Source organism: Mytilus trossulus, chromosome 5 (assembly GCF_036588685.1).
Source record: "Mytilus trossulus isolate FHL-02 chromosome 5, PNRI_Mtr1.1.1.hap1, whole genome shotgun sequence".
In the NCBI taxonomy this organism is placed as follows: Eukaryota; Metazoa; Mollusca; class Bivalvia; order Mytilida; family Mytilidae; genus Mytilus; species Mytilus trossulus.
Genome location: NC_086377.1, coordinates 62,522,510 through 62,548,515, shown reverse-complemented (window position 1 = coordinate 62,548,515; position 26,006 = coordinate 62,522,510). Strand labels below are relative to the sequence as shown.

Below are 26,006 nucleotides of genomic sequence, written 5' to 3'. Positions count from 1 at the left end.
ACCAACTTCTGACAACAGATGACAAACTACCAACCATCTGACAACAGATGACAAACTACCAACCTACTGACAACATATAACAAACTACCAACCTACTGTCAACAGATGACAAACTACCAACCTGTTGACAACAGATAACAAACAACCAACCTACTGTCAACAGATGACAAACTACCAACCTGTTGACAACAGATAACAAACAACCAACCATCTGACAACAGAGGACAAACTATCAACCCACCGACAAAAGATGACAAACTACCAACCTGTTGACAACAGATAACAAACAACCAACCATCTGACAACAGATGACAAACTATCAACCCACCGACAAAAGATGACAAACTACCAACCGGCTGACAACAGATGACAAACTACCAACCTGTTGACAACAGATGGCAAACTACCAACTTCTGACAACAGGTGACAAACTACCAACATGATGACAACAGATAACAAACTACCAACCTGATGACATCAGATGACAAACTACCAACATGATGACAACAGATGACAAATTCCAACCTACTGACAACAGAAACAAAATACCAACATACTGACAACAGATGACAAACTACCAACCTACTGACAACAGATGAAAAACTACAACTCCAATGACAACAGATAACAAACTTCCAACCCACCGACAACAGATGACAAACTACCAACCTGCTGACAACAGATGACAAACTACCAACCATCTGACAACAGATGACAAACTACCAACCTACTGACAACATATGACAAACTACCAACTTCTGACAACAGGTGACAAACTACCAACCTGTTGAAAACAAATGACAAACTACTAACATACTGACAACAGATGAAAAACAAAATACCTGATGACAACAGATGAAAAACAACAATCCTAAATGCTACAATTTTCATAATATTGGCCGAAATTACAGTTTCTCATTTGTAAAGGGACATTACTTTAGAACAGTAAAAGTGACCAGACCAAAATATGAACTTGATCTGTATTTGGTGCTGATAAGCATTGTGTACAAGTTTCACAACATTTAGTTGAGGCCAACGAAGTTAGGAAACTGAAACGAAAAATTCAGCATTTTTTCCATTTGTAAAGAAACAAAATTCTAAAATAAAATGACGCCATCAAAATTCAAACTTGATCTGTGTTTGTGGCAATAAGCATTTTGTATAAGTTTCATAACATTTGGTTGAGGCAAACTAAAGTTTTAGAATGGAAACCAACTTGGGACTTACAGACATATGAATTCATGAATGCTGTATGTATGTACACGGGGACAAGGGTAAAAATTAATGCTCCCTCCACTACGAAAGGGGGGGGGGGGGGGGACATGAATAAGTTTACAGACGACAGAGGCCCAAGAGACACATACAAAGGACGACAGATATGTGAGCTAAAAAAATTAAGTGGTATTCTTTCTAATCTTTTATTTGATGTGACCTTTCAATGATATATTTATACTGCTTGTAGCACTTATATCTTACACATAAACAACATTATAAAATTTCACATTTCTTCTTTTATTATCTTTGATCTATTTACAGCAACTAAACAATTTTCTGGTTATTTTTATCAAATAACAAATATTTGTCATTAAGAATATCAAATGCCATTTTCTACAAATTATTCTGTTACAGTTTGTTTACTAATTACTAAAAGCCATATTCTTCATACATAATGATAGGTATATTTATATTTGTAAGTTACTTTCCACACATGTGAAAATACAGAACATACACCCCTTCTTTTTTATGAACCCTGTTAAAGGGGAAATTATACTAAATTAGGTTTTTGTAGATTATTTTTTTATGTAGCTTGTACCTGGCTAGAATAGGTATTCAAATCTAAAATTTCAAAAAAAATCAACATATCTCATCAGAGATACTGTGCCTGAATAATCCCGCCTACACTATAACACAATTTCAAAGACAAATAAATATATTCTGAAGGCTTCTCACAGTCAAAAAATTTATGTAAACCAGTTGAGTAAAATTGTATCCAGGTAAGCAGAGTTTTGCATAGTATTATTATTATCCTGACTCATTCTGGGAAAAATATTTCTCTTCCTAAAAAGATGGTGAAAATGAAAAACAAAATGATTAATCTGAAATTGGTTGGCATTGCAGCTAAAAGTAGCTCATTCACAATCTAGTGGTTCCATAGAGCATGTGTCGCTCACCTAGGTTCAGGTGTAATATCAGCAATGAGCATGAACACAAATGATTTTGTGAAAATAATCATTAAAGAGCAATAAATTTCAAATGAGGAGTCAAATACTATTAAGACTTACTTGTTGATCTAAGTCTTGCTTATTATTTTTGTTTTAAACGTTTCTATCTATTCATAATAGTTTTTATGATATTAAGGAAAAACGTAACTTGGTATTAAGTGCTATCTTATTCTAAAATTCTGTCTTGCTAATCATTTTTGCTTAAAGCTTCTATCTTTCTATTGTATTTTCAAAATAGTACATGATATAGACAAAAAAAATTGTAAGAAAATCAGAGAAAATCAGACAGGGTAAAATCATTTCAGAACGATAAGATACTGGCCTTTTACGTCAAAACTGCCAGATTTTCTCTATTCATAATAATTTATTGGATAATAGACCAAACTTAAATTTTTATGTACTTTTAATTCATGTTGGCCATATTGGTTGGCAGGCTGGTAATTGGTCACATTTGGTAAACCAATTAACCAAATGATGATTGTGACCAAGTTTGGTTTAATTTGACCCAGTATTTTTTGGTAAAAATTAACCAACAACATCTACATAGATGACAGATGCAAAGTAAGGAGAAAAGCTCATCTGGCCCTTTGTGCCAGGTGAGCTAAACTATAGACAGTCATAAAACCCTGGTGAGCTTAACTTTAGACAGTCATAAAACCCAATATATACAGTATACAATGAATGAATTCCTGTTTTATTTACATTCAATGATAAAAATTTGCATTACTTATATATATATATTTATAATTATGCTTACATATCACAGCTCAAACAATTTATACACATGAATGATGAAATAAAAATCTACAAATCAAAAACTGAATTGTCTCCCTTGCCTATGGTAAAAATTAAGAAGGAAACATATTTAAAAAGAAGGAGGTTCTATAATCTCTCCCTCTGAATTGGCAATGAAATATTTTTGACATTTTTTTTGTAAGTGGAATAAAAAATCTCAAATATTTAGATTTGGGGGGAAAGTATTGAAATCATTTGCAGATTCATCAGGGTCCTTTTTTTTTTTTTAATAAATCAAATGAATGTAAGTTAATGAAACAAACAATAACCCCTTTTAAAAAAAATCTGGTTTAACCTCTTAAATATCATTGTATTTACTAGTGGCAGAGACATCTCTTCACTGCTAATAATTAAAAAATAGTTCAGACATTTAATATTGATTCAAATCCCAATTAGGACAGGACAGTTTTTGATTTGGAAATTTTTCAACAGCATGAAATACAATTATACACTGTCCCCGATAGAATTAAATCAGCAAGTATTGTCTTTAGATAAATAGTCTTTTCAACAATTTCTGATTTGATTCTGTTATTACATATTTTTAACACAAGTTATTTCCCCTTTGCCAACATGGTATAGTTATATTGTATACCAAACATAAGCGGATCCAAGGAGTGAAAGGGGACCCAGGCTCTCCTTTTGTGGGAAAAAAATTGTTAATTATAATAGATTTGAACGTAGTTTTCAATTTAGACTCGTTTATATATATATATATATATATATGTATACGACATTTAAACAAATATTTCATGAAAAATTACTATTGTTATATAAAAACAAAAAGTTTTATAAAGGTCTATGTAATAACATGTATATTAAAAGATTTTGAAAAAAAATTACAGTTCGTTTGCAATGAAAATTAACATACCTCTACCCATAAGGGAAACAACTTGTACAAATGTATCGCTAACAACAGGAACAATTTCTGAAGCGGCAAATTACTAATCAATTAACCAAATAAAAATAAAGATTATGGTGTTTTTTTGTTTTTGTTTTTATCTTTGTGGGGGTTGTAAAGGCAAATGAAATGGGTGTATGTGTATATATTAAGTACAAATAAAAAAATCTTTTCAACAATGAAAAAAAAAATTAGAAAAATAACAAGCACCTGGTTTTTCCATCAATTTGCATGAAAAACCTTGAATAACATCGCAAACTGCAAGCATGAAAACAAGTTAAATGAAATTGCAAGCACTTTGAAAGAATATAACCCTTTACCCTCTTATTCTTAATGTTTCATTTTGTCAATTTATTCAATATAAAGAGTTGAAATTGTCAAAAATAGAACCCCCAGTATAAATAAGAGGGATAAGATTGAAAATGTAATCTGAACCTAAACCCATTTCAAACGTTTTTTAACCTCCTAAACAGAAACCCTAGATTAAGTACAACTCATTTTAAGTACAATTCCTCAACTTACAAAATAATTTGAGATAACAGGAGTTTGGAGAAATCAAGAGTAAATATAATTATAATGGGGCCATAATTTTAGGTTGAGAGAACAGGAGTTTGAAATATAAGAGTTATAGATAACAGGAATTATAAATATATATGAGTTTGAGATTACAGGAATAAGATTAACATGAATAAATGAGTTTGAAGTTACAGGAATTAGGAATACAAGCGTTCGAAAAAACAAAAATTAAGAATAGAAGACTTTGTCATAAATGGAATTTGGAATAAATTTGTAAAAGAGTGTAAGATTATAGGAATTAGGAAAACAAAAGTTTATAATTACAAAACTTATAGAGTTATATTTTTGAATAAAAAGAAATTCAAGTTGCATATAATAAAGAAAAATGTTTCAGATTTGACCATTAGAATACATGTTCTATAAAAAAAAAATTGCCTGACAATACTTGCTGATAATAAACTAAATTAAACATATATCACAACTCAAAAATTTCATCATTCTGTCTTGCAATTCGGTCCAATGATGTTTTGACTCTTCTCGTAGAACTTTTTGACTTTATCACAAGAACAGGGGAACTGGTCAAGTCCTTGTCACTGCCGCTGTACCCATCGTTTTCGTAAAAAGACGGGAGTTGACCATTGCTATCAAAAGAACTCTTCCGTATATTAGAATTTATGCTGTTTGCAGATCGCTGAGATGATGACTTTCGTCGATATGTAAAATCATTGTCAATAACATTGTTGGGAAGGCTCCTGAAAAAGAAAAATGAATTTAGATTTCATTGCATGTTCATGATTAAAATTTTAAAAAGCTACATTGTTGTCCATCAAGAACTTTCATCCAAACTAGAAATTATGACCATTAGAATTTGGCTAAATTTTCAATCTACTGGCCATAGGCCAAATGAATATCATTTGAGGGTTTCATTGATGAGGCCTACGAGATTGTAACTGTACGGTTAAGCTGAATGTTCATACCATATATTCCACATGTGTTTAATTACTGATCTGCATACATTATTACATATTATTTGCATAACATATTAGAATGCAAATTGATCATTGTGATAATCACATGCACAGAGTCCCATGATTAGCATTACTAATTTCTAAATTTACAGTATTTCAAATTGTATTTATGCACACAAAACTGACGATGAAACCTATTGTCTACATAGCCTTTTTTTAGCACATACTTCAAAAATGTTTTATTATAAACTTTTCAATTTTTACCCAGAATACCTCAAATTCTAAAATGACAAATGTTAGGTTTCACAAGCTACAGCTGTTATTCATCTTTGAATTAAAGCTTTCGTGTCTAATGTTTCTACAATTTTCTACACATATTTATATGTTTTAACTGTGTGTGATTTAACAACTTTATAATACTTTATTATGAGATTCTGAATGGAGTTACATGATTAGAAAAGAGATCTAGAGTAATTGGCAAAAATAAAAGAAAACAAACTTAAAAAAATAAAAAATTGAGAAATGAAATTGAAAATGGAAATGGGGAATGTGTCAAAGAGACAACAACCCGACCAAATAAAAAACAACCGCAGAAGGTCACCAACAGGTCTTCAATGTAGCGAGAAATTCCCACACCCAGAGGCGTCCTTCAGCTGGCCCCTAAACAAATATATACTAGTTCAGTGATAATGAACGCCATACTTAAGTTATGATACATACGATATGTTTTTTTTTTTTTTTTTTTTTTAAATAAAACTGTTTAATCTACTTCACACATCACCAAGCAGAATGCAGATAGAAAGAAACAAACATATAACTATCATCTAACATTACAACAATCATATATATATATATATATAGCTTTGTGGACCCAGCCTTTTCCTCTTCAAACAAAGCTAGTAATTGTGTAACATTTCAATCCTTGTATAGTTAGTTCATAGCCAGGCAAAAAATTGTGAGGCAATCATCAACATCATAAAACAACAGAATGTGAAAAATTGTTAAATGCATGAGTGAATTAATTACTACTTTTTTAAATGTATAAAGCAAAATTCATCAATTCTTTTTGTTATTTAGCCTACACTCTAGATTCTGAATTGCAATATTGACTACTATTAACAACAAGCGATAGCCTTTCAAAAAGTGCTATATTCGACTCTTAGCTGATGAAAATGGAAAGTGCTCTCGCTTTGTAGATTTATTCATTTACTAGAATAGCCACATGCATCAATCAACAAATTTCCCACACACGTGAGGTCACAAGTTTTGAAGTAGAATCGGTTAACGTTGTTGTTTACTCCAGAAGATTCGTCTATTTATAGATAAAAATTACCTGTGTAAAATCTAATTGCTAAAATAGAGACGACAAAACCGATACTCTACGGGATTGAAGGACATTTACTAGGTTTGGATTGTCCTAACCAATCAATAAATTTTAATTATTCACGTCTCGTAATATCTTCCAATCAGGTAGCAAGAAAAATTCACACCCTAAGTGTCCATCGTTCAATTCTTAATATCGACTCCTAGGAGTCGATAATATAAAAAAAACATAAAGTTCAACTTGGAAAATTAATAGAAGTGATTATATATAAGTCACAATTTGTATGCCCTGTACAACGTCAAGACAAATCATGGAGGAATGTAAACATACATGGTGCATACCTGCCAACTTTTCAAAATGCCCATGGCGGTTCTGCGTGCAAAATGGCTGACCTAGTCCTAGAAAACCTTCAAGGGGGTCTTCAAATACATTTTAATGTTGTTTTTTTGATTTTTCATACTATTTGAAGCCTACAGCCATTTTAAAATTAATTGTTTTGTTTAAAATTGTGGACAAAATGCTCTTTCAAAATTTCAATTTGGGAGCCTCCATGGGGGAAATCCCCCGCAAATAGTGACAGTTGGCAGGTATGATGGTGAATTCCAATATGCTTCCTTTATTTCTTACTTACTACCCTTATTGAACCCAATTCATCTAGGACAAAATTCTAGAGTGAGGCCCCTCATGGGGGGGTCCTAGTAATCACATAATCACCATTTTTTTGCCAATATAATCACATAATCATTAAATATTTGCTTACCTTTAGCAATCAAATAATCATAAACTAAAAATACAGTCCTAGGTAATCAAATAATCATGAAATATTTGGCTTAATAATCAAATAATCATTAAAAAAACAGCCAAGTAATCACATAATCAAAAACCCCATGAGGGCCCTCTAGAGTCACAAGTATTTACAGACATACGTTTTACATGACATACTGGTAGTGTTTTTGTAAAAAACAGACGAAAAAAAATTAAAGGAGGGATTGTATATCCTAAACCATTCTTCATACCGAAATTAAAAATAATATAAAATCAATTACAAGATTATGATGTTCATATATACTACTAGTATTTATTGTTCAGGGGAGGTAATGAGGTGTTAGAGTTACTACTTTGTACAAACTGAAATTAATTAACAATAAATCAACATTATATAGTCAAGCCAAGCTGAGACAAATGCAAAATTTTACCTTTAATCATTATCTTCTGAAATATCAAAAATAACTTCACTGCATTTTCATTTTCACTGCCTTGATTATAATTTGATCTTATTTCTCACATGGTTACTGTAAACCAACTTAATTTTTTTGGCGAGCAATTTATTTTTGCAACTTCTTGAGTAAAAAAAGATAACGCTGAAAATGTTGTCTGGAATTTAAAAAATTGTAGAACGAATCCTTAATATTCAACTACTTCAGGTGAATTGAAAATCACGAAATGAAATTGCCTCGAAAAGGGATAGAAAGGGCATAGAATATGCACAATAATAAGTTGGTTTACAGTATTCAGAAATTAATAGATGCTTTTTTTTTTATTGTTTTTATTTAATCATTGACTACTCAGTGGAAGAAATGTGAAATCTTATTAATTGGATTGCTAATATTTTTAAGAGGGAAAATTCTGAATCATTTGTTTAATTTTTGCAGGCATGATCGATACTGTTGACTTTTTGCATTAACAAACATCTCAATAATTTCTGAAATCAGATATATATGAACACAATGATTATAAGCAGTCAAATCTGGGTGCAGTTCAAATATTTAGTGATTGGAGAGAGATTTTGATTATATATTACAGTTTAAATACTAAAGGGCCTGGATGGGAGGGGTTGGGTAAGGGACTAAGGGGGGCCTACAATTTTGTATCTTTAATATTTCAGCAATTTTACTATGTTCTTTATACTTTTTTCTGAATTTTCTTTATTCTAAATTTTTGGGCTTATTTTTCAATATTCTATAGCCTTTTTCCTCTGTAGAAATGGTCCATTATATTTTATTCTGTTAATCCCATCCCGACCCTCATTTATAGGATAAAAAAGAATAACATGATTTCAAGTCAAATTAATTGCCCAGCACTTGCTGAAAAAAATTCATGGTTTGAATAAAAATTGCAAAAAGTAAAATATTTTTATTTGTTCTTGCAATTTCCAAATATTGAAAGTCAAGGTAGTACTGTTTATATAAAAGCAAGCAACTTTTACATACATAAAAAGAACATGCATCTAACATTCTGCATAGGGAAATATGATTACCTCCCCTTATATGACAGCCAAATAAAGAAGGAATTGTCTTTCCTGTGTAATTTATCTCCCTTTGGTAATAGATAAAATCCTTAAAAACATAATTTTAGTCACTCCTGCATTTAACTTGTTTTTAAATTCTATTGGCATACAAACTTGGTTTTAAATAAATATATTCATTAACTAAATTGTATTCCAATTTTATAAACAACATTCATGAAAACATTAAATTTGACAATTTAATTCAAAATTGAGGAAAATGAAAGCATCAGTGACATGTTCCTTGTACTTCATTCTGATATACAGATATAAACTTAATAAATCAAAGCTAAAACTGAGCTGAAAAAAATAATGTATGGCTTAAATAACCTTCTTGCCAGCTATTGAAAATGTGGAAGAAATTACACCTCTGAAAACAATTTCTTCTCTATTTCTTGCACAACATGCATCTATTTATACATATTTCAAATATCCCATGGAAATATAATATCAGAAAATTGAAATAAAGTATTTGATTTATCTCCCTTATCACATTCTCTACATGTCAAAGTGGATTTCATAACTTCTATCTCTCTATGGTGGGAGTAGATGGACACAGAGTGGGGAAATCTTATAATTGTCCCAAGTCATAAAGTGGACAAGGTAAAAACATAACCCCCTCTGCTTCGGTGGGGGCATACAAATAAAGCATTGTTTTTTACATGCTTTATTTTTTTTCAATCTCTGGTTCAATACATGTTTATATTTTATATAACATGTATAATAAAGTTATTTTGCAATGACATACCATTTATATATATATTGTAGTTAATATTAAATTAGAACAAAAGGCATATGACAATATTCATAATTTCCATGAGATATTTTAACTAGGTGTATAAAACAAAAATGATAATTTACCTTTTAAATAAAACTAAACCGTACCCAATATTAACATTCACTGTCAGGGAGAGTTAAACTATAAGGGGAGGATATTTGATGAGCATCAGAATCGGGAATATTTTTGTTAGATGCAGAACTGAAAAATATGACATATGAGTAAATTAGACATTTTGGTGGGAACATATATATACACTTTAGCTCACACTGATTTTTCATTTTCCTGTGCCCATCCTCAATGGGCAGCCCACTTTTGCCATCTGAAAAGTTAAACTTTTTTTTCCAAATAAAACTTTATAAATATAAATAATTTGCCTACTCCATAATTGGTCCTTCTTTTTTGAATTGCTTCCTTTAGAATGAACATGTACAAAGAGCTTATGGGAATACCAAACTAATCTACATGTATATGTAATTTGTGTAATCTTTTTTTTGAACCATTAAATACCATTTAATATTTTGTTAAGGTAGCTAGGAACTGTCAATAGTTATTTTCTTTTATCAAAAACAGGATAAAATGCCTTTATTTCACTCCCAGTTTACAAGCTCAATTTGCATGGACAGGGCTAATTTTATTCAGAAGTGAATTAAACCAGTCAGCAATTGGCAAAAGGAAATAATCTGTGTCAAATGATTGTAATATGGCAAATGTGCTATTTTTATGATAAAAGAAAATAAATGGCATGTCCAGTATATAGGGCATAATTTTAATACATGCAGGCATAGTGTAATTTCTAAAAGTTTGTGGAAGTTACAGAAATGACAAAATCAATTATGAGCTGATGTGTAAATAAAATAGCAAAGCATGCAAAATTTAAAAGATAGATCTCTACAGGGTAAACTTTATACCATTCTCAGCTAGTCACATACTCATTTATATTACTGTAAATTCAGTAATTATTGCGTGCATTTATTATTGCGATTTTGTCTTTTTGGACTTCAATGCGAATTTAATTATTTCGATATGGTGCAAAGTCCGGTTTAATTCATATACAAAATTTCAAAATGCGAGTTCAAATTATTGCGACTAGAACCCTGTCGCATTTTTCGCAATAATAAAAACCTCGCAATAATTTCTGAATTTACAGTATTTAATTACTGTGGATTTGTTATTATGAGGTGAATACCAATTATTGCTTGTTACAATGTTCAATAAAGGTCTGTAAAACAGAAAGAACTGAAGAACGAAGTTTTTGCAGGAGTAGGTTTTTCAAAAAGAATTACGACTGAGATTGATTTTAAGTAAATTGAAATCAATTGTTCACAACTTTCAATTATTCTAAGTCATACGATTTTTAGTGTGATGTACCCCATGTAATATCAGTTAACTGACTCCAGATTCATGGACACAAGGTTAAGTATTTAATTAGATTTTGTGAATAAAATTATGATTTATGCAGTGTTTCAACATGATGTAATGTCATGATTTAAAAAAAAATCTTTTGGAAATTCAATACAATTCTCCATCTGTATTGAGATATTAGCCACTGGTCAAGAGAATTAATATATAATATTATACTACATTTATATATACATGTAATCTCACCTTATTGTCGCTTGTAGAAATAAAGTTGCAATAAAAATATTCATGCATATATATAATTTCAGATTCATATTTATTAAAAAATTCCATAGAATTGTTCTTACTAAAATGTTGTACATTGTAATACTAAAAAAATACAAATGCATGCAAATGCACTTAAATAAATCATACATGCACTATTACTAAATTCATCTCAGAACTGCTTGGTGAAGTGTGAAATGTACTATATATTCTTCAAATAATCAAGTGATTTCGTCTTATTAAAAATGTTAGTATTTTTCACTAATTTACTTTCTTGTAGATGCATACAGAGTTTAAATTCTGCCAAATAATTTTCATTTTCTTAATACAGTGAAACCTGGCTAAACCTAATACTGTATTAAACTGAAAACCTGTATAAACCAAACATGTTCTTAAGCAATGTCATTTCAATTTGAATGCGCTGTGAACCTGATAAAACCGAACATCAGCCAATCCCTATTAAAAGTTTAGCATGTGGTTCGCAATTTGGCATTGTACACATAAGACATGTCAAGGATAAGTATTGGTCATGTATTTCCTTGTGGTTATAGACATGATAGACGTGAAATTATCAAATGCATGAAATCTCTTACCAATCAATAACCATACTTTTGATTGTTTCACTTTTTAATTACCTTGCATTTTTTTCCATCTGGTTGACGTTAGATTTTAATTGTGCAATAGAAGCGTCATATTTTGATAAAAAGTCCATTCCTGATTCGCCATTTGCCGAGGCTTTTTGAGATGTAGATGAAGATGAATCTTTTGGCACGTTTTTTTCACTTTCGTTACTTTTAGTACTTGTGTTTGATTTTTGACTAGCGGATCTTGTCCGTGACACTGGGTCTATCACAACTGTTTCATAACGGTCAGGTATTGAAGAGACATCCTCATTTTGCACCGGAATAAATAAATGCTCTCGTAAAAATAAACTATCATTTGTCCATAGTTGGTTTTCTCTTTTTATTTGTTCCACCTGAAAATAAAATGATTATGATAAATAATACATGTACAAAATGTATAAACAATTGCATAAACATTTGTAAGTTGTGAAAACAAACTATCATTCATCCCTACATGCCCTATTGCATTCTTGATCAAATATCAGAAAAAAGACTTTTAATTTTATTGTAAATTTTCTGAGTTAAGAGTGTGACAAAAATGTTTAAGTTTATTCAAAATATTGGAATATTTAAATTCATCAAATATAATTATCAAACAGGAAGATACATGCAGCTTTGACAGAAACACTTTACTATTGTGGATACATTCATTTTAGTAGTCAATTTTGGGGGAATTAAAGAAACCTTACATATTTAAGGAGACATGAATTTAATTTCGACAAAACCTTAAATATCGGAATATAGAAAATCCATGAAATTGGTTACCAACAAATAATAATGAATCCCCTGTATTCATCACTGCCAATGCAAGCTGCTGACTATATACATAAATGTCATTCTGATAAAAGAGTTTCTAACATGTCAAAGAAACAGTTAATTGTAAAACTGCATGAGCCTCACACACCAAACAAAATTTATTTGCCCTTTTTGTCTTGAAACATTATTTCTATCCTAGTTTGACGTGCCACCACATGTTTTATATAGGTCTATATTTTACAATGAGATTGCTGAACTATTACAAAAACACAAACAATTACAAAAACACAATTTTTAAACAATTACAAAAACACAAAAAAATTACAAAAACACAAACAATTACAAAAACACATCTGGCTCTATTATTCAGAAGGTGTTTACTGTAACCATGGTAACTGAATGTACATGCAAATCTCTTCAGAACATTGTACATGTACATGATGTAGTACAAGTATTATGAGCTATTAACAGGATGTTATTTTTAATCTTTTTTATTTTATACAAGTCAGGATTATTGTGTACACACTTCTTAAAATACAATTGAGCTAAGATTTAGTTTCAATGATTGTTATAAAATTAAAAAGATGTAATCTAAATTTCTCATTATTGAAGGCCATACCATACGGTTGCTTGTTTCTAATTGCTTACATCCTATTCATTTGAACTTTGGACCCAAACCATATAAATTGATATAATCAGCTATAAAAGGTCCCAAAATGAAAAATATGGAACAAATAGATCGTGAAATAAAACCCATCAACTAACAAAATGACATCCATGCAATAGAGCCCTTCATCTGAAACATGTGCCTCCCTGCAGCTAAAGTCCCTTACCCTTCCCTAGATTTTCCCTCATAAACATGATGGAATTTTATGATTTTGGGATGGAAAAAATGCCATCAAATTCCATCATGTTGGTGGAGTATTGGAACGTACAGCTTTCCATTATCAATGATCGATGATGGAAAATGGTTGATTGAAGTTTTTTGATGCAATTGTGTTCATGATGGTGGAAAATTGATGGCATAATTTCCATCTGATGGATAATTGATGGTATTTTTTCCATCTGATGGATAATTGATGGTATTTTTTCCATTACATGTAAAGTGCATGGAAACTTGATGGAGAATTGACCATCCGATGGAATTTGAAAATCTTTCCATATATCATGTATATGGCATTTTCTGTGATGTCATAAAACAATATTTGTTCTCTGTCGTCTATAGGTAGAACAGTTACATGTGTTAACAATGGGTTTTGCTTCTTTTTTCCACATGTTTGGAAAAAATAACCTAGAAATCTGCCTGTTTCATTTTCATTTAATACTATCATTATCTCATTCTGAGGGTCTGAATGGGGTATACAAAATAAAGAATATTAGACAAAACGGACAGAATAAAGAGCAAAAAATAAAGAATACATAAAAGCAGGCAAAAATAATAATGATCAGAGAATTATGGGGTAGCTTATACGTGGTTAGAGAATGATTATGCAAAAAAAATAAAGAATTAAGGACCCACTATCATGCCTTTATCTACATTTGTAACAGGACATATATATATATATAACCAAAATTTGCACAGATGATTATATACTCATTCGTAATATAAAATCATCTTCAAACTTGATAAGGAAATAAGATAATTATCGTATCAAAAAACTTTAAATTTAAGTCAGAAATGAAAACTTAAAATTACAAATATATTTTCCTGTTTATAAATTTAATGCATCATGTGTCTGAACAACTTGAAAAGCAGCTTTTTAAATTTATGTTTCCTCTCTTAAGCATTGTAATACTTAACTAATTCAATATATCAATATATGAAATTCCCAAGTCCTTCAAAAGTTTCAGTTTCTGTTAGCCACTACTTAAATATACTGTAAATTCAGAAATTATTGTGAGCTTTTATTATATCACATAATTATTGCGATTTTCCAATAATGGACAAAAATGTGAGATTAGTTATTGCGATTTCAGGAAGATATGTCTCAGAAATATCAGATTGCACATGTTGCAAGTTCTTTTATAGGATCATTGGTTTCATGCATATAAAAGAGAAGATGTGGTATGATTGCCAATGAGAAAACTCTTCACAAGATACCAAATCACACAGATATTAACACTTATATATGTCACTGTATGGCCTTCAATAATGAGCAATGCTTACATAGATTCACTCTATATGCAGATATGAGAGTCTGGGTGAGGTTTACCAAAAAGATAATCATGATGTACACAAAGTGGAGAATAAAGGACAGATAACAAACTATAGAAAACCATTTTTTTTGCAATTGTATAAAAATAGACCAATTGCACAAAGAACACAGAATGATTAGGTATTGAAATAAAGAATGTAGAATAATGGGCAAAAATATTAAAAAAATGCTGAAAAATGCAGCTTAAAAATGGCTTAAATTGAAAACTACAAAAATGAAAGACCCTTAAACCATCCTATAAATATACGACAAACATGTATTGAGACAAATATTTGATCATCTAAAGTGTGCACTTAACACACAATGACACTTTCCATGTGATATCTTGATATGGCTTCTATGTAAACTTACAGTAAATGTTTTATCTGCATACAAATATAGATATAACCTTCAACTTCATCATATGATGATATGACTAAATATTACATAGATTATAGGACAGCAGCACTTGATGCTAGATACATAAGTATTTCACAACAAAAACAAGCCACTAACCGATGTACAACAAACTCATCATAGGTACCGGAATGAAATTTTATGCGACAAGTCACAAGACACTAGTGCATGTTTGTACATGTAATACAAAAGAATCAATTGCGAACAACATTTTTGTCAACATAATTTTTTATTAATCTTCAAAAGAAGTGATGAGATATTTAATAGTATTATACTATAAGTATCTTTTGACAAGAGTTCCATACAAACAACTGTTAAAGCAGATATAGCAAAGGCATATCACTAAATTTGCAGTTCATCATTTGAAAGTCACAGCGTGGCACTATTCAACATTGAATATATAGATATAAGTTATAACCTTCAACCTGATCATATGATAATAGGATTTATAAATATTACATAGATTATAGCCATTAGGACAGTAGCACCTGAATGCTAGATACACAAGCATGAGAAGTATTTCACAATGTTAAAAAAAAAGCCACTAACTGATGTACAATAAACTCTTCATAGATACCAGTATAAAATTTTGTAAGCCAGACGCATATTTCAGTGGCGGATCCAGAAATTTTCATAAGTGGGGGCCCACTGACTGACCTAAGAGGGGGCCCGCTCCAGTCACGCTTCAATGATTCCCTATATAAGCAACCAATTTTTTTCCCAAAAAGGGGGGGCCCCGGGCCCCCTGCCCCCTAAATCCGCCTCTGTATTTGTACTACAAAAGATTCATCTGTTTGACAATTTTGATTTCAGTAAATCAGAAAATAAGGATTTGGCATATATACATGATATATACCTGTCAACATAGTTGTATAGTCATGAAATCCCTACACATAACTGACAAAAACAAAAGTAAAGGAATATAACTTGTATTGTTGTTCCTCATCTCAAAATCATATTAATCAGAATTATAAATTTAAAGAAAATCAACAACAACAAAAAAGAGTCATATTTGCGGAGTTACCTCCCCTTCTAATGTTAATTTCCATAGGACAATAAAAATGTTGATTTTGAGTTTTCCTCAAGCTAGATTTTATGGGACATTTTTCTGTGTATAATTGGGGCTTAATGCTATATAGATAAGAACTAAAACATTTTCTGTTGCAATTAGTTTGAGGTTAAAACTTAGTTTGACTGGACAAATAATAAGGTTTCAGCATAAAGCAAAAATTCAAACATCAGATATTGATGGTCTCAGTCACTCTTAGTCCTGATCAAGAATTAGGAATGACAGGACCAGAACTGGCAAAAAAATGGCTTTAATTTTTGCTCGAAATAAAAAAATTACATGGCAAAGGCAAATTTAGGGGGAGGGGATTAGTGTAACTGGGCTCTCTCTTTTAGATTGGAAAAAAAAATGGTTGATTATATATGTAGGGAATCACTGAAGCATGACATTAGAGGGTCCCCTCTTAGGCAGTAAGTGTGCCCCCCCCCCCCCCCTTTTATAAAAATGTCTTTATCTGCATGGAACTGAATCCAGTGGACAATCCACACCTGATTTACACTCAAAAACAAAACAAATTATAATAGCCCTTCATAAAATCTATGTTTCTTGTAATAACAATACTATATTTAGCTACATATGAACCATACAACATGTGTTACATAAATGTTTAGTATCATAAACAAATAGTTACATGCTACTTCCTAAACAACATGTTACATGTACTTCCTACATACAAAGTAGTTAATATGTACTAATGGAAAAATAGTATTAGTACAAATGAACATACTTATCTACCATGAGGATCTAGATGGGGTATATAGAATTAAGAATAAGGGCCAAATATTATAAGGAACCGAAAAATAATAGCCAAAATTTTAGAAAAGAGAATAATAGGGTACAAATGTATAAAGATTAATAGCTGTGGAAAATAAAAAAAATAATTTAGGAAAAATGTATTATGTACAATAAAATACTGATTTAAAAGAAATGAACATGTATGGAATAAAGAAATCATGTAATTTTCAAAAATTTATTACCATATTTACCAACCGTTTAATATTTTTTATGAGAATTTTATACATTAAGATTTATTGTAATAGTTAAAGAAATGCCCTATAAATTTAATCTGATGTCCAGTTTTTTTTTTATTCCATTTAATAGAGAGAAAAAAAGAAAGAATACAGTGTATAAATTCACACAACACCAAATGCTTGCATTTTTATTATTATCAATCCTTTCCATTTTATTGCTGTTTTTTAAGCATGTAAATATTTTCACCTGGGCTACTAAAATTTTATTTATATTTTGCATAAAGATACCAATGGTTAAATCATTTTTACATTTTAATGAGGATTTCATAGATTAAAATGTATTGTAAAGAAAATGTCCTTTAAATTAAATGAATACAAAAATGAGGCCCCTCATGGGGGGTCCTAGTAATCACATAATCACCATTTTTTTGCCAATATAATCACATAATCATTAAATATTTGCTTATCTTTAGTAATCAAATAATCATAAACTAAAAATACAGTCCTAGGTAATCAAATAATCATGAAATATTTGGCTTAATAATCAAATAATCATTAAAAAAACGGCCAAGTAATCACATAATCAAAAACCCCATGAGGGCCCTCAAAAATAAGGACATCCTATCCCGAGACACTATAATTTCGATAAAATATTACTTTGTTATCAAACTTTTTTTTTAAAGACTGAATCCGGTACATATTTCCATGCAAACCACAAATTTCACCATCGTTGTGACAGAGGGTAACTTGGCTGTTATTGTTTTCTGTAAACCATTGTTCTCACAAAGGTTTAATATCGGAATAAACTTGTTGTTAGCTATATTCCATCTATAATACTAAAATTACGAGGTCCAATTTGTCAGCCGTCATCACGTTAAAACGACGAATCACAGAATTCAACTTTATATATAACTAATATTGTACAAAGGTGTAGATTAAAAATTACACCACTCCAGGCCCTTTTGTTTTCCACGTAATTAATATTGCCAATAATTAAGAAGTTCCGGGTCGAGTCCGATACCGATACCAATAGTATATTCACCTGTTACCTATTACCTTATCTGTACGTTCCGCATCTGACCGGCGCACCACCAAACGGTGTATTCGGGATTAATATGCTATATACACGGGTCATAATCACAGGGTTGACACTCCTAAATTGTCAAATTGTTACCTATTGTAGACTTTCTAAGATAACAATACGAATACTAAAAATCTGGACTAAAAATAAGGCGTATAGGTACAGTTTTTAATTTGTTAGTGGGCATGACGTAAAACAGCGAATCAAAGAATTCAACTTTATTCATAATTAATATAGGACAATGCTGTTGATTAAAAAATACTCCTTTCCAGGACCTTTTGTTTTCCAAATAATTAATATTACCAATAATTGATAAGTTCCAGTTCGACGGGTTCAAACAGAAAGATTTGAAAGCAGAGAATAACTGTATCTTATAATCGGCATGACTTTATCAGATGACAAATCTTATACTCAAATAAGGCTTGCGCATAGTTATATACTTTAATTCAGTCACGGACCAGTGATATCACGGGTGTGTTCTAGTGTATTCTAAATAGAAAAGACTGGGCACTTACATTAAAGGTTTTAAGTTCATGAAGTTCCATTCCTGCTTATTCTTCAGGTATATAAACTAATTTAACAATCAATGTCTAATAAATGTACATCTAACGGAAATTATATAAAAGTGTGTCAATTTTACAACTTTACCATGTGCATATTTAACAATATCATAGGTAATTGACACGATTAAATTATGACATTTGAATTTTATTAAATTCTTTATTTATTCAAAAATATATTAAAGAATAAAAATTACAAATTTCATTACACTGATTAACAAACTTGTTTATCACACCATACAGGTAAATGGTGTTAACTACTAAAGACAGGTGTCAAATGATTAATCATGTTAATCACATGACTAATTTTTAATGATAATAATTACCTGTATGACCTGACTAAACACCATTTTTTATTTAAGGGAAAAAGTGTCAAGGAAATATTTCTAAGAAAATGATTTATATTCAACAGGACATAAAACTCGAAACTTTTCAAATTTAAAATAAATTTAATAATATAAAGTTTGTTCAATGATGGAAGTAATAATAGAAGTCAATATAACTAAATACTTCCATGGTTTGACAACAATATCAAACTTCCCTATATATACTCAAATGCACTCATGTTTAGCGAAAGGTCCTACGACACGATCAGTGAACAAAACTTAATTGGATCGACACGTAAAGAAACGATCATTGTCATTGGTCGCTTCAAACCTGATTCGACCTTCAAGCGCTGAAGCTCCGCCCAGACACGCATGCTAACAACTCACATGATAAACATAGCAAGAGTTTTGTGAATGAATCAATGGGTGAAATGTGTATTTGTTTACACATATGATCGGGAGTTTCCCTTGCATTTCTAGTTATGATGTGTGAATTTTATAAATGTACAAGTATTATTCAAGTCTTTTGTTTTACTCTATCTTTTCACGGCGTCACGGAGATATAAAGCCAATTAGATCCCATGCACATGCAGAGGAGGATTTAGCCTCAAAAGGTGCGATTTTTTTTTGATTTTTTTTGTATTTTTTTTTTTTTTTTGGGGAGGGGGGTCATACAATACGTCTCCATTTAAAAACATTGATCGTCAATGTATTCGCCACTGACATGTTATTTCTGTTTTTAAATGTTTAAAAAGGAAGAAGATTACGTCAATAATTAATAAACGACAAAAATATCCAAAAACTGTCCAAGGTACAAATTCCATTAGAAAGGAAAGTTTAAAATAACTAACTAAACCATACGCTTTACTATATGATCAATCAACGGAAGGGATGGATGTCATATTCATGACTTGGTACTGTATATATATGTTGTTGTTTAACAGTTACCAAATAAAGGTAAATCAAATGCATCTGATTTTATGCCCTTTATGGGCCCTGTAATTTGGGAAATACAAAATTGTCTATTCTATTCTATTATATATGTCGGTCTAGTACACTACATGCACTTAGAATTTGTGGATTAAATTTCATCGGGTAGGGAAAATCTTAAACTCCAGTGTCAATAGCAAAACCAAAATGTAACATTTGACACAAAATAAAAAGCTAACAAAACATGTTTAACTCCGCCACATACTAATTGTAAGAGCCTGTCCAAACCAGGAGCCAGGATTTAGTGATTGTCGTCTGTTGATGTGGGCATATTTGTTTTTCGTTTATATCGATTTAACATAAATTTTGGCATTAGAGTTTTTGTTTAAACTACATTTGTCATTTCGGGGCCTTTTATATTGGACTATGCGGTTGCTCATTATTGAAGGACGTACGGTGACATATATATGTTAATTTCTGTGTCATTTGATCTCTTGTGGAAGAGTCGCATCATTGGCAATTATACCACATCTTTATATGTACCACATATCAGGCGCTTAATTTTTTTTTTGTAAATATGTGACAAATGCTAAACATCACAACATAATAGCTAGTTTCAACGGCAATGTATTTTTTTTTACCTTGTTATATGTAAAAATGTTTTACTTGTGCATTGATTTGGTTCGAAAAGACGAAACACTATATATCTGGTCATTGCTATTCTTTTTGCAACCATTTCGCACTTCATCACACCTTGGCATACATATAGTATGCTAAGCGTTCTGTTTAACTGTTAATATAAAAAAAACATGTTTTGTTCACATCTTCTTGTGTCCATATAAAATTGAGAATGGAAATGGGAAACGTGTCAAAGAGACAACAGCCTGACCATAGAACAGACAACAGCAGAAGGTCACCAACAGGTCTTTAATCCAACGCGAAATTCCTGCACCCGGGGGCGTCCTTAGGCTGGCCCCCGGGCAAATATATATACTAGTTCAGTAATGAACGGCATACTAAACTCCAAATTGTATACAAGAAACTAAAAATAAAAATAAATACAAGACTTACAAAGGTGAGATGCTTCTGACTTGGACATAAATAGTTTTCTCATTGCATTTCACCAGTGGGGGTAGGGGAGGAAATTAAACTTCCATTAAGCGACGTGTCATGCCCAAGGTTCAGAATTGAATATATAAATTACACAATATTGCCGAAAATCGGCCGCTTGGTGGTTACAGTTATTCTGGCTCAACAAACTGTACGACAAGGGTTTTACTATTTGTTGATGGATTTGTTCATATATAACAAATAATCTTTTTATCCGATGGATAGATGGCCCATTTACAATCTAGTCCTATAATATAAGACTCTGGAGGTTCATATCATTTACATTCAACGTTTTTTATCGGATATTTTTTTTTTACTATCAATGTTGAACCCCAGAGTCTTATAAAATTTGTAATTTTTTCTCGTAGCAAAAATTTAAATTAATAATCCACTGCAAAAACAAATAAAATTATTAGGAACAACCTAAATATGAATGAAAGTAACTTCTTACCGTATTAATTGTTAAAAATAATGTTCCTAATCCATCACTTTTATCCTGAGTTGACAAACAATTTTTTCACGCCATTTTATTTCAAATATATGTGCCGATTCTTCATTTTAAGGATTTCGTGAACGAAACGAATTTGACGATAATATTAAGAACCAGTAAAGAACAATGTACGAAAACACGACCAATTGTAATTGTGTCATGCAATTATTGAGATAACCATAAAAAGTGCTGAGAGATTACGAATGGGGTTTACAGAATAGAGAACAATCGGCGAAAAACAGAAAGAATAAAAAAATATGGGTTCTATTTTTACCCCCACCCCCCCCCCCCCCCCCCCCAGAAAAACAAACCACACGATATATTATTTAAGATGTTCACTTGTAAGGATAGTGACATAAGTAAACTTAAAACTTCCGTAAACAACATTGTCAAATTGTCGTTCAAAGTTCCCACAAAAATTCGTTGGGAATCCACTACGAGCAAATGGATACTTGTTATAAGACTCTGGGGTTCAACATTGATGGTAAAAAAAAAATATCCGATAAAAAACGTTGAATGTAAATGATATGAACCTCCAGAGTCTTATATTATAGGACTAATTTACAATCATACTAGATCTCCATATTTGTACATTACGATCCGACCATTCGAAATGCATCAGGGGCATTATTAATGATTTTGCTTTGCTTCGCCATCCACCACAATCAATCTGAGAGAATCCTTAATACTTTCTTTAATATGCAAGGCATTGATTATGGGTTTCTTCCGGTATACTCACCGGATCTGAATCCCACCGAAATATGTTTTTCAAAAATTAAAACTGTTATAAAACAAGAAAGATTTAAGGAAATTTCAGCAAAACCCTTAAATTAGCCGTGATAAAAGCCATTCAGGAAATAAATCAGTCTGATATTCAAGCTTGATTTTATAGACATACCGGCTATTTTAATGTTTAGATGTTTTGTTTTGTTTCATTGCAACGTGAGTAGTTGTAGTAAATCTTTTGTAGTCACGTGAGTTCATTGATGAAATTAAATCAATACTATGATTGTTGTGTTTATCTTATTGGCCAATGAAATCGATCGATACATTTCAATTTCTTCAATACAAACAACTTTGTTAGTAGTGATCGGGCAATCGCTAAACATGAGTGCATTTGAGTATAAATCTTGCATTGTCAGTATGTATAAGACTTTTCAGGGGCGGATCCAGCCATTTTTAAAAGGGGGTTCCCAACCCAGGATAAAGGGGGGGTTCCAACTATATGTCCCGATTGAAATGCATTGATCATCCATAAAAAAGGGGGGTTTCAACCCCCGGAACCCCCCTCTGGATCCGCCACTGCCTTTGACCTATAACTGGTTTACTTCTACGAATTGGGACTTGGGTGGAGGTTTGTCTCATTGGCACTCATACCACATCTATGAACTAACTACAATGTATGATGGTTTACTTTTATAAATTGTGACTTAGATGGAGAGTTGATTCATAGGCACTGACATACATTTTTACCACATCTTCTTACTTAGATCTACATTCATATGAATAAAAAGAGTTAAAAGGAGTTGTAGGGTATATATATATATATATATATATACAACATGTTCAATGAGAAAACAAACAAATAACACTATTAAAATGCCAAAAAAGATACTTTTTCATGATTTATTCAAAATAAATGTTGTATTAAAACATTTTAAAATGTCCAACAGTGATTTGACTTATGTCATTGTATATTATGCCTTAATGTTGTTTTTTTGTATTAGGGGAATTTGGTACTGGTCTATGGCAGACCTTTAATTTCTTGACATGATTAAAATTATTATTAATGTTTATTAAAGCTTTTATTTTTTTGTCGAGATTTTGTTGTTGTTGGGCTGATGTCATATTATAGTTTTGATTACAACCATTTGGACGAGTTGAGTACTTATATAAAAAAGAAGATGTAGTATGATTGCCAATGAGACAACTATCCACAAAAGACCAAAATGACACAGACATTAACAACTATAGGTCACCGTACGACCTTCAACAATGAGCAAAGCCCATACCACATAGTCAGCTATAAAAGGCCCCGATGCCCAACATTGGAGAAGGCATTACTGCCAGTCTGAAGAAGACCAAGGGAACCATATTTCTTCAACCCCTCCCCCCCCCCCCCCAAAAAAAAAACCAAGCCTGCTGTATGGACATTGTTGAAGTAGTAGTTGGTTAGATTTCAAGATCTCATTCTTCTCCATTTTTTTTCAAATCTTGACATAAAAATAATTTGTCAATTTCCAATAATTGATATTTAAAAAAAGGTTTAGACAAGAGATGTGAAACATACCTAAGGGACATTCAAGCTCATAAAGCGAATAATACATGAAATAAACGTTAACTGATAAAGCCATGATTGAAACAGAAAAAGACAAACAGAAAAACAATAGTTCACAACACACAACATAGAAATCTAAAGACTTCACAACAATAACCCACCAAAAAATGGGGGGGAGGGGGACATACATGAGGTGCTTCAGAAGGATAAACAGATCCTGCTCCACATGTGGCACCCTTCCGGTTGCTCATGTTTAAAAATTTAGAACAAACCTGATTACAAGTCTAATTCAGTGGGTCACATTTGTGAAAAGGGGACATGATTGTGGTTATGACATCAGGCACATATCTGCTATCTTCTGTGAAACTTATATATAGCGGAATCTTCAGTTTGTTGAAGGAGGCTATTATCCGACAGAAACAGAAACGGTCAACTAATGGTTACATTATATCAATTTAAAAACAAATCCAATATGAATAATATGGGACTCTTCTTATAAAAAGCTCTGTTACCAGAATGTCTTTTATTGTGAATTATAGACTTAAATGCCGGTAAATTAATACGTGTATAACATGCAGGTATGTCCAGTTTCACATACATGTACTTTTAACTTTGACAGTTCCATGTTGACACTCAACATTCTTACCGTAGTTCCATATTTGAGCGAAATGCCTTGGAGAGTATCTCCTTTTACAATGGAATGTTTTATATAGGTTGAGTTTTTCTGTGTTAATCGTGAATTTGTTCCATATTTTGTTTGGTTTCGCACTAATTTCCCCAGAAACTGTTTTTCCTCACCACCACCTTCCGCCATTTTGGCCACACGTAATCACGTGGGATGGATAAAAATAAATCGAACATAAAAAGGGCATGATAAAATGCTAAAAGTCTCATGCTATGGAATCTATTGTGACGTCACCTCATTATCCAAGTATTCGCAAATAAAAATTGAAATGAGGTAAAGGTAGGGGAAACCATATATATGTAAAGCAAAAATATTTCCGGGTGAAATATCATCTGGTTGAAAACAGAGACATATATATGTCTCTGTTGAAAAGAAAGTTACAGTTGTTGTTGTTATTTTATTATCAGGAGGGAAAATACCTTACTGTGATATCTTTTCCATTACCGTGAAATTCTATCTCGGAAGTAAAAAAATTGAATAGTTATAATATTCTGAAATAAACACTGAAAAAGAATTACCGTCTTATAAATCTTTTTTCCAAAGGCAATTAACCCTTTTATCCTTGGTTAATTTGGACCCACCCCCTTTTCACATTTTTCGCACAAAGCGGAAAAGAATTAAAGTTTTTAGGGACTAACAAATGTACCGATTATTTTTTAAAATTACACAAAATTTCGGAACGCATCGAAATAATTGATGCAAGCTATCTCACTATCGCTCGGGCAAAATAATCACGAATATAATGCCTACCCATGTTAAAACTATACAATAAAGTTTAGCTTGCAACAATTATTTCTTAAACAAAAGCGAATCATGAATATTAATTTTGGATGTACAATATTAACCACGTTTACTATAAAGCAAATTGGCAACATCTTTTTTTTATTAATATATCAGGCATTAACAAATAAAATAAGACACTCACTGATCATAGCATATCTTTAAATTCTGTCAAATGATAGGCGATTTATCAATGCAAAAATCGTGACATGTAGGTATCAGATACAGGAGGTCAACGTAAGCTAGTAGAGTAGACCCATTACTGAACAATCAATACGCTGGGACTGATCACAGTGTTTTAATTTAGTCCCATGAGTTCTGGAT

At 31.3% G+C, this 26,006-nt stretch overlaps 1 protein-coding gene across 2 annotated transcripts; it reads right to left on the bottom strand.

Annotated features, from left to right (window-relative positions):
• Window positions 1–1,402: 1,402 nt before the first annotated feature.
• Window positions 1,403–25,072, bottom strand: LOC134719023 (lysM and putative peptidoglycan-binding domain-containing protein 2-like). 2 transcript variants are annotated; one of them, XM_063581935.1, is made up of 3 exons: window positions 24,864–25,072; window positions 12,047–12,387; window positions 1,403–5,183 (listed from the first exon to the last, which is right to left on the bottom strand). In XM_063581935.1, the coding sequence occupies exons 1-3, from the start codon at window positions 25,029–25,031 to the stop codon at window positions 4,907–4,909; spliced, it is 786 nt and encodes a 261-aa protein (XP_063438005.1). In that variant the 5' UTR covers window positions 25,032–25,072; the 3' UTR covers window positions 1,403–4,906. The 2 variants fall into 2 exon arrangements, with proteins under 2 accessions (XP_063438005.1, XP_063438006.1); XM_063581936.1 differs by lacking the exon at window positions 24,864–25,072 and adding an exon at window positions 19,039–19,124.
• Window positions 25,073–26,006: the final 934 nt, after the last annotated feature.